Raw genomic sequence first — 13,671 nt, forward strand, 5'->3', positions numbered from 1 at the left:
TTATGAAGTTGTTATTTTGGGGTCATTCTTACGTCAAGTATTTATAAAATTTTGATTCTTGGAGAGCTTCGAATACCACGTTTCATTTGAAAGATATTAGTTGATTATTAAGAATAATATGTAATTTTCCAGGACTACCCAGGTACAGACTACCACCACTGATGAAAGAATAAGTCAAGTGAATTCTGATGCTCTTAGAGATATTTGGAGACAATATCAGCTCCGTGTTGATCAATAGTAAACAAATACTATACACTTATAATGAATTATATAATCAATAAGCTACAAAGCACTTTGAACTTTGACCCAATTGTTCACCTTCTCAAACCGAGACCCAGAGGCCATTTTAGAATAGACAGACTATAACGACCAACTGAAAAAAAAAAAATAAAAGGCACTTCATGAAAAGCTAAACAGTGATTTAAATTCTGCCTGTATACGCTGAGCAGTTCAAGTTCAGGAAAGATTTTCCAAAGAAAGAAATGGATTTGGAGCACCATGAGCTGAAGAATATAACAGAAGAAAGAACATTTCTTTTTTTCTATAATAAAGCCTTACAAAACAGGGCCAGATAGACGTCGCAGTACTGGTGGGAGACAAAGGCATACGATTTCGTGTCTAGAATTGGTTTAAATAAGGAGGTTCTGGAAATGTATCAGCAAGTTATAGTGAACGATATAGAATATGCCATAAATAAATAAATATTTCCAAGATATATTTTCTTGTGAGCTATTCAATTGAATAGCGGGATGCAGTGTGTCTCTGGGGAGAGTAGGAACCTTGTGTCATGCTTTTTAACTACAGGTGAAGTTAAGTTCGTGTACATTCCTTCACAATTATATATATATATATATATATATATATATATATATATATATATATATATATATATATATATATATATATATATATATATATATACACCGGTATATATGTAGCTGAAGGTAGAGAATTTGATTAAGTTTTTAAAAACAAGATCCTCTGTCCTATCCGGAAATGAAAGATAAATTAACAAGTCTACGTAAAGCAAGGACTACTAATAAATGAAAAAAAATTGCTGTTTTATTTAGATAAATTAGTAGAAAAAGTATAGAGCAATGTTGACTTTTTCTCTTTCCAAGAAACAAATAAAAAAACTGATGTAGTGACAAATGAAGTAAATGAAGTTAATGAAATTATGAATTAGATAATAAATAAAAAGAACTTAGCAAGCTAAATGAAATGAAGTTAGATAAGAAAACTGGAAATAATGTTCAAATAATAATTAATTTGGATGAGTTTAAAAATTACTTAGAAGGTCCCATAACTACTAATTATAGTAATTGTGATAATCAGAAAGTTAGCATTAAAGTATTTCAAGAGAGACTGTCAACACTGGAATGTGAAACCTTCAGTGTGAAAGAAATGGATGAATTTGGTTTCCACAGATTTATTGATTAATTTGGTAATGTAATAGGATGAAAAAAAAAGCAGTTTTAAAACTCAGCCGAATAGTTCTCTTATATGGATATTTAAAGAATCATTCCATTGTCAAACAACAGTACCTGAGGATATACACAAAGTAGGCCAGTTGATAGCTCATCTCGTGTGTGTGTGTGTGTGTGTGTGTGTGTGTGTGTGTGTGTGTGTGTGTGTGTGTGTGTGTGTTTGTGTGTGTATGTGTGATTTATTTCCATTTTTTTTCCAGTTATTTTTTGAAGCTGATTACAATGTAGCTACATTCAAGATGGAAGAAAGTATTTGGGAAGCAAACGCAACACAAGCGAAGGCCTCACGTTTGTTGACAGAAGCCCGCCAAGTAAGTTATTTATGTAATATCAAATAGAACGATATGCTAATAAGGCTTCTTATCTTATAGTTACGAAATAAGTGATAAGTTTATTCAATAATGTCACCAAAAGGTAAGACGGACAGTGAAATGCGCCGTGGTGGTGGTGACGAGTGACAACCCAGCTTTCATCGATACATTCGCTACGTTTTCGCTCAAGTATCGTCTATTAGGGGGGTCAAGTAAACTCATCATCTTCACTCGCCTCGAGTTTCAGCTCGTGAATCAACTCATTGCCTCCCGTTGGACACTCTCTATGATGAATACAATGGTACTTAACCAGGAACAAAACAACCCCATCAGGTATATAATTTTTCTTGATTGGATGTTCTTTGTAACACGGGATGAGATATGCCTTTTTGTTTCACTGCTAAGGTTGATGGAAGATCTTTGCCGTCATATAGCACTAAAGTCATTCCCGCAATATCATGACCAGCGTAACCAGTATGGCATTATCATTTGACCTCTAATTTTGCATGTTAGTACCTGCAGCTGCTAAAGCCATCTCGTAATTTGTATGTCCACAGACTGATAGGATACGTCTACTTCCCGTATGGTCATAAAGGTCCTGTTGTGCACAGAATTGCTGCATGGACCGCCGACAAGGGTCTTTGGTTTTATTCCACCGTACCTTTTTTCCCCGAGAAATTCTCCAAGTAAAATCAATTATAATATATTGTGTATGATTATCTGGACCCATCTTTTTCTAGTTATTTGTTCCATTAAATCTTATGACCTCTACAGCTTCCACGGAGCAGTTGTGAACGTGACGGCGCTGCCCTATACACCACATTGGCTGGAGGAAATAGAACAGGACGAAAACTTCTCAACTGTAAAAAGATATTCAGGCACAGACTTCTTCCTTCTCTCAAGCATTGCCAGTACACTGAACTTCAAAATAAATGTCATTCCAACATCAAGCTGGGACGAGGTACGTTGACACAAATAGTAATTAATAAAGAGGACGTTAGAGATGTATTGGGTACTATATTCTAGCTTCGTGGATGCGCTGTTAGAGAGGAATAAGCATTTCTGAGGAATCGTGGTCCTTCCTCTCCCTACCTTATGACAGCAATAGGGAGTTTTCAGAAGTAGTAGTTGTCACCAGGTTGCAGGACGTACGTGTCCCCTTCGCTCTCACACGGGTAATATAGAGCAAGAGCACAGAGATGCAATAATTCGTTATAATATATTTTTCTACATAATTCCTTCTAAGTATTAACACAGGCATAATCTAAACCAGTCGAATCTTTTCCTTCCTCCTTCATCTCGTCACAAACTTCCCTCCCTGTCAGCCCCTATTCCCTTACCATTCTTAAATAAAGAAATGAAGGAACAAGGAAATGATAACTCGCTCTCCCCGTCCTGCTTATTTCATCTCTCTCTCTCTCTCTCTCTCTCTCTCTCTCTCTCTCTCTCTCTCTCTCTCTCTCTGTGTCACACACACACACACACACACACACACACACACACACACACACACACACACTATTGTTGCTTGAGGCACAGGACATGTTGGACCTCACCAGAATCCTGGAGTTTTTCTAACACTAAGTGAAAAACTTGGAGAATGAGATAAAAACGCTGAAAAGCTCTGATAAAGAACACAAGGATGCAATTGAAACATTGAAAACAAGAGTTGTGGAATTATGGAATTAAAGCAAAGACAAAATTATCAAGAAGACTACAACTGCAGAAACATCATTCGAATCACCGGTATTCACAAACCTACCCGGGAGGAAACCTCCAACACGGTATCGAAGCTTCGATGAAGATTGAAGGAGTTCATCTTACTGGTGGCGCTGTGCCTTTTCGTGCTCAAACGGTGGTGGCCGTGCTAAAAAAAATTCAGTGACAAGAAAACAGTAGATCGCAATGGAAGAAGTTTAAAGGTAGAGACATTTTCAACAATGAGGATCTTGGTTCAGCATCGCTAATGTCAGATGCCGCTTCACACACACACACACACACACACACACACACACACACCGCGTATTGTAGTGGTTAGCATACTCGGCTCACAACCGAGAAGGTCCGGGTTCGAGTCCCGGGAAGGGCCCTTGTTTACCTAGCAGCAAGTAAGTACGGGATGTAACTCGAGGGGTTGTGGCCTCGCTTTCCCGGTATGTGGAGTGTGTTGTGGACTTGTGGTCTCAGTCCTACCCGAAGATTGGTCTGTGGGCTCTGTACTCGCTCCGAGAAGGATGACTGGGTGACCAGTAGACGACCGTGGTGAATTACACACACACACACACACACACACACACACACACACACACACACACACACACACACACACACACACACACACACACACACACACACTGGCTGGGTGACCAGTAGACGACCGTGTTAGATAATTATAATGGACTGAAAATACGTAACTTCTCATATCGAATTCTGAAACATAGGACTTTAATGGCATAAACCATTTATATCTATATGTTTGTTAAACATATGCAACTATTCTAGCTAGATGGATATATGATGAAACGATTTTATGCCATCTTACAGCGGATACTTGACGTGTCAAAGGGGGTTTTGCGCAACATAGGCAGGCAAAATTTTCTATCATGTGTATTATTTTATATTTTGGGTTATATATCATTCCATACCATAATGCAATTGAAACATTGAAAACAAGAGTTGTGGAATTATGGAATTAAAGCAAAGACAAAATTATCAAGAAGACTAGCGCATTTCTTTCATATCTTTGCACTCACGAGTGATTGCTGAATCTAAACATCATACCAAAACCTTTGCAAATAGACAATTAACAGAAACATAATGAGATGAAGTGAAAAAGTAGTGTGTGCATTGTTTATAACCCTTTTAGTTTATTGCAACAGTTCGAAGTAACTTAGTAATAATTACTATATATAAACTGTTCCTTATTGTAGAACAAAGACTTCTGAATGCTATGATACTGTATCTTCAGATTTCTGATAAAGTTTTATACAAGCGGTAAGTGGAATAATAACCATCGCGCGCCACACAAACATGTGTCAGTTTTAAGTCAGCCACATCACAGTCAGTTTTACTCGTAAGCATCACGACCTCCACTCCAGTCCATTGCAGGATATCCTGAAGTATGCCAAAATTGTGTTTCTCTCTCTCTCTCTCTCTCTCTCTCTCTCTCTCTCTCTCTCTCTCTCTCTCTCTCTCTCTCTCTCTCTCTCTCTCTCTCTCTCTCTCTCTCTCTCCAGTAAAGTCATTATTTCAGTTAGCACTTTCGATAAAGAGGTTAGAGCTTTGATTATAAAGAAATGGAAATTATTGCTTGACCGTTACTACGTGGTTTGATTAAAGAACAAACGTTGCAGAGAGAGAGAGAGAGAGAGAGAGAGAGAGAGAGAGAGAGAGAGAGAGAGAGTCATTCCCCTACCAACACCAAGAAATGTAAATCCAATAAAAGAGGAAAAGTTTCATGTGTCATATAATAATCAATCACACGTAGGGAAAAAAAGTGCGAATATAAAAAGCTTTTCTCGTCTTATTTTCCCTCTTAATCATTTTGTTCTGAGTTTCATCACGTTACTCACCTCAAAACGCACAGGTGTTTTAGGCAGGGATGTGGGGTACCTCATTATTCAGGTGATGGAAACTCACAGAAACACAACAAAACACAAGACAAATTCATTCATCGTAATAACATGAAAAATGTGACTGTGTTTACTTTTTACTTGGCTCTTACCATAGATTCTGTAAGTCCCACTCCATGCGCACTACTAATAGGGGTGTCTACATGCAAAGTTTGCTGAGGTAGGTAAAAAATAAATAAATAAACTCAGGACGCCTTTTTCTTTGTTTTGAGACTTAACCCGCCTAATATTTCGGCAGGTCAGCCGACACACGTCAAGTATCCGAAGTTTATGACCACACATGTGTATGACCAAAACTACACTGATGAAACTATACGTACATGTGCGTAGCCATTATGGATCTGATATTGAAAGTAGAACCCTCTATCACTTTGTATCCTCGATAGTCTTAAAAAAAGAAAATAATAGTTGTCTTTAACTTCTTCGGTAACAGGTAGCTGTGAAAGTTGAGGAGCGAAAATCGTTCATGGCCACCGTCTTCCATAATATGTTACCTCAGCGGTTGAAGCGCTACGACTACTCTTACACGTATGAATATGGATCTCTTGATTTTAGCGCTGCTAAACCTTCCCTCAGACCACAGTGGCAAAGCCTGTACTATCCACTGTCTAACGAGGTGTGGTTTGCTGTCCTAGGCGTCACGGTTGTCTTGCCGATTTCTGTCTACTTGGTAAGTTTTTTTTCTTTTCTCCATTTCATTTTTATTCAGACAGACAAGTGTTTACGTAATTTACGTCCATTTGATTTTCCAAAAAGGAAACTTATTTTCTTAAGCACTTGAAATAAACAATGAAAAATACACAAAAAACTGTGTGTGTGTGTGTGTGTGTGTGTGTGTGTGTGTGTGTGTTTTCGTTAAATGATTTTTATTGTTATTCTTGATTAATCTTGAAAACATTGTGTTCTAATTTTTCATTTATTTTCATTTATTTCATTTTGTTATTTTTCTTTTATTTATTCCAAATTTCAGTTTTCCTTAAAAGGACTAAATGCAGCAACCCAATCAATGGACATCATTGAGGCTACCCAGATGGTTGTCGCCACATTGCTCTCCCAAAACCTATCAAAGAAACTCCCACATTCAAATTCGAGTCGCAGTCTAGTAGCAGCGTGGTTGGTGTTCGTTCTCGTAATAGGGACAGTGTACCGGGGAAATTTAACCGCCGCACTCACCTTGCCCAAGTATCCGCCCAGAACGGAAACGGTCCAGCAGCTTGTTGAATCCTTCAAGAGGTTAGTTCACGTGCGATATCTCTCTCAAACTAAAGTGATGTCTTCCTATGCTATATACAGACACTTTCCATAAACACTTAATGAATTTTATACCAAATATAGACTACGATTACTGTTTTCACAGCATCACGATGCCTCCGTTTGGCAAGGAGTTTATTAATTTCTTCAAGCAGTCGAACTCTACCTTGTATAAGACCTTAGCTGAGAAAATGTCCATCGTTCCCGACGTTATCACGGGTTTACAAAGAGCCCAAGACATCAAGTAAGAACAATATCTTTCGTTACTTGTATTTTGTTGATTAGTTACAATTAACTTCCCCTTCTGTTTTACATAGCTATTTTTTTTTCTTTTAAAACACATTAATTTGATTCGAAGTATTATAAATGAAAAAGAGCAGTTCATATATATATATATATATATATATATATATATATATATATATATATATATATATATATATATATATATATAACTTTTTTTTTATTTTTATTTTCTTTGTAGGCAACAAAATATTAAAAAAAGGCCCATTTGAATGCTGGTTTTCTAGAGAATAAGTAGATGGTTAACCAAAATTAGAGAGCAAATGTCTTGATATCTCCCTCTTAAATGAAGTCAAGTCGTAGGAAGCAGGCAGGCAGTTCCAGAGTTTCCCAGAGAAAGGTATCAATGATTGAGAGTACCGGTTAACATTTGCGTTAGAGAGTTGGACAGAAAAGGGATGAGAGGAAGAAGAAAGCCTTGTGCAGGGAGGCCGCAGGAGGAGGGGAGGCATGCAATTAGCAAGATCAGTAGAACATTTAGAATCAAAATAGCGATAAAAGATAGAAAGAGATGCAACATTTCGGCGGTGAGAAAGAGGCTGAAGACAGTCAGTCAGAGGAAGGGAGTTGATGAGACGAAAAGCTTTTGATTCCACCCTATCTAGTAAAACTGTGTGAGTGGAACCCCCAAACATGCGAAGAGTACTCCATACAGGGGCAGATAAGGCCCTTTTACAGAATAAGCAGTTGGAGGGCGAGAAAAACTGGAGGAGACGCTTCAGAACACCTAACTTCATAGAAGCTGTTTTAGCAAGAGATGAGATGTGAAGTTTCCAGTTAAGATTATGAGCAAAGGACAGACCGAGGATATTCATTGTGGAAGAGGGAGACAGTTGAGTGTCATTGAAGAAGAGGGATAGTTGTCTGGAAGGTTGTGTCGAGTTGATAGATGGAGGAATTGAGTTTTGAGGCATTGAAAACTACTAGATTTTCTCTGCCCCAATCGGAAATCTTAGAAAGATCGGAAGTCAGGCGTTCTGTGGCGTCCCTGCGTGATCTGTTGACTTCCTGAAGGGTTGGTCGTCTCTGAAAGGACGTGGAAAGATGTAGGTGGTATCATCAGCGTAGGAGTGGATAGGGCAAGAAGTTTGGTTAAGAAGGTCATTAATGAATAATAGAAAGAGAGTGGGTGACAGGACAGAACCCTGAGGAACACCACTATTAATAGATTTAGGAGAAGAACAGTGGCCGTCTACCACAGCAGCAATAGAACGGTCGGAAAGGAAACTTGAGATAAAGTTGCAGAGAGAAGGATAGAAGCCGTAGGAGGGCAGTTTTGAAATCAAAGCTTTATGCCAGACTCTATCAAAAGCTTTTGATATGTCTAACGCTACAGCAAAAGTTTCACCGAAATCTCTAAAGAGGATGACCAAGACTCAGTAAGGAAAGCCAGAAGATCACCAGTAGAGCGACCTTGACGGAAGCCATACTGGCGATCAGACAGAAGATTGTGAAGTGACAGATGTTTGAGAATCTTCCTATTCAGGATAGATTCAAAAACTTTAGACAAGCAAGAGATTAAAGCTATAGGACGGTAGTTTGAGGGTTAGAACGGTCACCCTTTTTAGGAACAGGCTGAATGTAGGCAAACTTCCAGCAGGAAGGAAAGGTAGAAGTCGATAGACAAAGTTGGAAGAGTTTGGCCAGGCAAGGTGCAAGCACAGAAGCACAGTTTTGAGAACAATAGGAGGGACCCCATCAGGTCCATAAGCCTTCCGAGGGTTTAGGCCAGCAAGGGCATGGAAAACATCATTACGAAGAATTTTGATTGTAGACATGAAATAGTCAGAGGGAGGAGGAGAGGAGGACAAGCCCAGAATCATCCAAGGTGGAGTTGTGAGCAAAGGTTTGAGAGAAGAGTTCAGCTTTAGAGACAGAAGAGATGGCAGTGGTGCCATCAGGATGAAATAAAGGAGGAAAGATGAAGAAGTGAAGTTATTTGAGATGTTTTTGGCTAGATGCCAGAAGTCACGAGGGAGTTTGAGTTTGAAAGATTTTGACATTTTCTATTTATGAAGAGTGTTTGGCAAGTTGAAGAACAGACTTGGCATGATTCCGGGCAGAGATATAAAGTGCATGAGATTCAGGAGATGGAAGGCTCAAGTACCTTTTGTGGGCAACCTCTCTATCATGTATAGCACGAGAACAGGCTGAGTTAAACCAAGGTTTAGAAGGTTTAGGTTGAGAAAAGAATGAGGAATGTACGCCTCCATGCCAGACACTATCACCTCTGTTATGCGTTCAGCACAAAGAGATGGGTCTCTGACACGGAAGCAGTAATCATTCCAGGAAAATCAGCATAATACCTCCTCAGGTCCCCCAACTGGCAGAGGCAAAACGCCAGAGGCACCTTCGCTTTGGGGATCCTGAGGAGGATTGGAGAAATAGGACAAGATACAGAAATGAGATTGTGATCGGAGGAGCCCAACGGAGATGAAAGGGTGACAGCATAAGCAGAAGGATTAGAGGTGAGGAAGAGATCAAGAATGTTGGGCGTGTCTCCAAGACGGTCAGGAATACGAGTAGGGTGTTGCACCAGTTGCTCTAGGTCATGGAGGATAGCAAAGTTGAAGGCTAGTTCACCAGGATGGTCAGTGAAGGAGAGGAAAGCCAAAGCTGGTGGTGAACATTGAAATCTCCAAGAATGGAAATCTCAGCGAAAGGGTAGAGGGACAGAATGTGCTCCACTTTGGAAGTTAAGTAGTCGAAGAATTTACTATAGTCAGAAGAGTTAGGGAGAGATAAACAGCACAGATGAATTTAGTTTGAGAGTGACTGTTAAGTCGAAGCCAGATGGTGGAAAATTCGGAAGATTCAAGAGCGTGGGCACGAGAGCAAGTTAAGTCGTTGCGTACATAGACGCAACATCCAGCTTTGGAATGAAAATGAGAATAGAGAAAGTAGGAGGGAACAGAGAAGGGGCTACTGTCAGTTGCCTCAGACAGCTGTGTTTCGGTGAGGAAAAGAAGATGAGGTTTAGTAGAGGAGAGGTGGTGTTCCACAGATTGAAAATTAGATCTAAGGGCGTGAATGTTGCAGAAATTAATGTATAAAAAGTTGAGGGAGGTGTCAAGGCATTTGTGGTCTTCAACAGAGAGGTGTCCGACCTGGGGACATTTTTGGTTCCCTCCCCAGAAGGGGACTCCGAGGCATGGTTTGGAGTACCCATTTTTCTTTTAATTTTTTTTTTCAAGTGAAGGGTATATGTGTGGTAAGTGCATGTAGTTTTGTGTGAAGAAGGAGAGTTGTCTTTATAGGGCAAGCTGTGACTGTCCCCTTGAGTTGTGAGACACAAAAGGAAACGTTCAGCGAGATCACAACTAGCTTTAATGGAAGGTTCACAGCACCCTCTTAACTAGTGCTATTAGATCTCACTGGGAGTAAGTTATCGTTTCTGTAGGTGTCTACTACCTCCTCCCATTTCTTTACAACAACACGAAAGAATTGTGATCATTAGGGAAATTCAGTATAAAGGTTAGGAAATCAATAACTTTTAATTATCTTTGCATGATTTCAAATCCTGTTTCATTTTGTAAAAAAGGGAGGCGCATGTGGCTGGTAGAAGATACATGGAGCAGATGATCGCAAGACATTTTTCTTTGGCGGATGGAAGCGCTCGTTTATATGTAGGCCGAGAAAGCATCCTCCCAGGAATCTCTGCATGGCCCATGCCTCATGACGCACCTTATAGGTATCAAATGGATCGTTTGATGATGGCCGTCATAGAGGTACGAAAAATCCTTATGTATCCAATAGAATTCTAGTGACTTTTTTCATCATCACAATATCATAATCACACGAATCATTATTATAAATCATGTAAAAATACGATATGACAAGACACAAATAGAGAAAGTGAAATATTAAATATTGCAAAAGGAACCAAGATAAGATAGTCTTGCTTTAAATTAAACGAGCAAGCAAATATATATATATATATATATATATATATATATATATATATATATATATATATATATATATATATATATATATATATGTATGTATATATATATTCTCTTTTAGGAGCGGGCTTTTTATTTTTCTCACAATTGTGCGTTCGTCTTCTTTTAAGTTCAGAACCAAAGTCCATTTTAAACTCAGACCTAATACTACTAACAACTTCCATCCCATTTCATTACCTGAGGTACCGGGCAAAATTTTTGAGAAAATGATCAACATGAGAGTTTGAACATTTCTAGAAAACAGCAGCATACTACCTGATTCACAGCAAGGCTTTCGCAAACAGAGATCAACAGACACAACCCATTTCAAAAGTCCTTTCAAGCAAAAAGCAAAGTTGTGTAGCCCTTAGAGATGTCTCCAAGGCATTTGACATGGTATGGACAAATGGTCTCAAATACAAAATACAACAGATACAACTTCCTAGAATAAAAGCAAAGCTACTTTGTAGCTTTCTCGACAACAGATCAACCTCTGGTTCATTAAATAGCTGTGAAGGCCAGACCTTTCAACTCCACAGTGGTGTACCCCAAGGAAGCAGCCTATCACCTACACTTTACGCAATATATATACATATGACACCCTGACCTATTACAGACGGGATGAATATGCAATACGAAGATGACATTACACAAATTAAGAAGGTAAAGAAAGAAATAGAAAAATAAATAAATAACTTTGAAAACAATTGGATATAGCAAACATGTTACACTTATCACCAAAAATGCTTGTCTTGCACTCAAAATAATAAAACGCTTTGAAAAGCTAAGCACCAATATCAAATTACACTTACTAGAAGTATGCGTCCTTCCTACCGTAACATACCCAATATACACACTTAATGCACTTTCAAATAAACAAATGCTTTCACTACAACGAATACAAAACAGAGCAGTAAGGTTTCCACATCAAGAAAATATCCATATACAAAAAACTACAGAAGAACTGCACTTAATATCCAACCTGGATCCATTCAACATCATAACTCATGAAAGAGAAAACGACATTTAACACAAAATTGAGAATATGCTCGAGGACACAACTTACATTTATGTAATAGATAGCTAGGAACACGGAAGAGAACACAACTGGTTCAGGAAACCAATAGAAAATCTTAACCAAACTAACTCAACCCCCATGTTTACAAAATATCGCACTTTTTTTTCTTTTCTTTACGTTATGACCTATGGCGTCTGTAGGCATATTTGAAAAGTATATGTGGGAAGCGCTGTTAAGCTTCCACCCATTAGTGGCGCAGGCAAATTTATTTATAGTGGTACCCATATTAGGGCCCATATCACCACACAAGCGTTTGTGTGTGTGTGTGTGTGTGTGTGTGTGTGTGTGTGTGTGTGTTGTGCTCTAGTAGTGCTACATACTCTAATAAAATTCATTTCCTCTCAGGGTGGGATCTATGAAAAATGGAGTGATGACATGCTGCTAAAAACAAGGACTGAAGCACGAGCTATTCAAAGAAATGAGTTTCTAGAGCAACCAAACACAGGGGAAGACATTGGTAACGCTCTGACTATTGTACATATGCAAGGTCCTCTTTTACTGCTGCTACTGTGCCTTGCCACTGCTATCTCCATCTTCGCCACAGAGCTCTTCCTTCATTATAGAAAGAAGACGTAGAGTACTAATAAATGTGTGTTTGTTTGTGTGTGTGGGTGTGTGTGTGTTCACACAGCTCTGTATTTACCTAGGTAATCTACTAGTCGACAACCCAGCCCTACGTCCTAAAATGATCTTCTGGTAAGATTGAAACCACACCACATACCAGACAGTCCTTCTCTTATTAAGAGGCCTCCATTTGTCTCGCCACACCCGGGACTCAAAGCCAAGGTTTCTTGATTTTGAGGCGAGTGTGCTAACGAGCGAAGGCAGCCAATTACAAAGCAGCTTTGGGTTCTCCGTGGCTGAGGAATCTCTAAACTTCGATACAGCATAACGCCCCCACAGTTACTAGTCACCACAGTCAACAGTCTTAACAGTCTTTTCATTATGGTTACTGAACCTCATAATAAACCCTAAAGACAATAATTCACAAACATTGAGACCTTAATCTTGCTGAAATAGATGTAAAGTGAGGGGTGCAGTGATTTTGGGCAAGCTTGACGACAAAAATCACAGCGAAAGAAAATAGTAAACACAGGCAGAATGTGGTAGGGTAGTGGTTTTGTTTATGGTTGAATGTTTATTCCATAGCAGCAGTTACTGGAGTAGCAGGAAGTTCACACATATTGTGGTGAGTGTGGTTCTTGACTGCTGGCCATGCGACTTGTCGATTGGTGGCCCGGCAGAGCGGAGTAATTTTAAATTTTGCTCTGTCATCTCGATATTTGTTTTCGCTGTTACACGTAAAATTTCATTATGTTCATAAGAATCATGTTTGTTGTGTGGTAAAGATTGGATGAGGCTATAAAATAAATTATTTTGTACTTGTAAATATATACATAAGAGATAGCGATACCTTTGTTACACCTCAGATGTAGTTATTAGCGACGCGCTTAGTTAGTTAACAACGACCTCCTGCCGACATTCCATGCGTTCATGGATACTATTTTCGCTCGCACGTCGATAGAGTATCGTTAAAGTTTTGTGGATTCCACTTCAGGATGCGCCGCAGAGCCAGAGTCAAGGTCGCTGATTGGTCTCCATTCGTGACCTGGGATCCCAGAGTGCTGCAGCTGGATCCACTCACACGACATCGCCCGACCGCTT

At 39.1% G+C, this 13,671-nt stretch overlaps 1 protein-coding gene across 1 annotated transcript in view; it reads left to right on the plus strand.

The window, feature by feature from the left end:
- Positions 1-5,869: 5,869 nt before the first annotated feature.
- The window catches only part of LOC123510869, an 8,439-nt gene continuing 637 nt past the window's right edge, over positions 5,870-13,671 (plus strand). The window contains exons 1-5 of the mRNA XM_045266315.1: positions 5,870-6,100; positions 6,401-6,663; positions 6,788-6,925; positions 10,526-10,712; positions 12,352-13,671. The exon at positions 12,352-13,671 is cut by the window's right edge and continues 637 nt beyond it. Of these exons, the coding sequence (XP_045122250.1) occupies positions 5,897-6,100; positions 6,401-6,663; positions 6,788-6,925; positions 10,526-10,712; positions 12,352-12,582 (1,023 nt within the window). The 5' untranslated portion in view covers positions 5,870-5,896 and the 3' untranslated portion in view covers positions 12,583-13,671. The remainder of the gene's footprint in view (positions 6,101-6,400; positions 6,664-6,787; positions 6,926-10,525; positions 10,713-12,351) is intronic.

This window comes from Portunus trituberculatus, chromosome 30 (assembly GCF_017591435.1).
Source record: "Portunus trituberculatus isolate SZX2019 chromosome 30, ASM1759143v1, whole genome shotgun sequence".
Lineage (NCBI taxonomy): Eukaryota > Metazoa > Arthropoda > Malacostraca > Decapoda > Portunidae > Portunus > Portunus trituberculatus.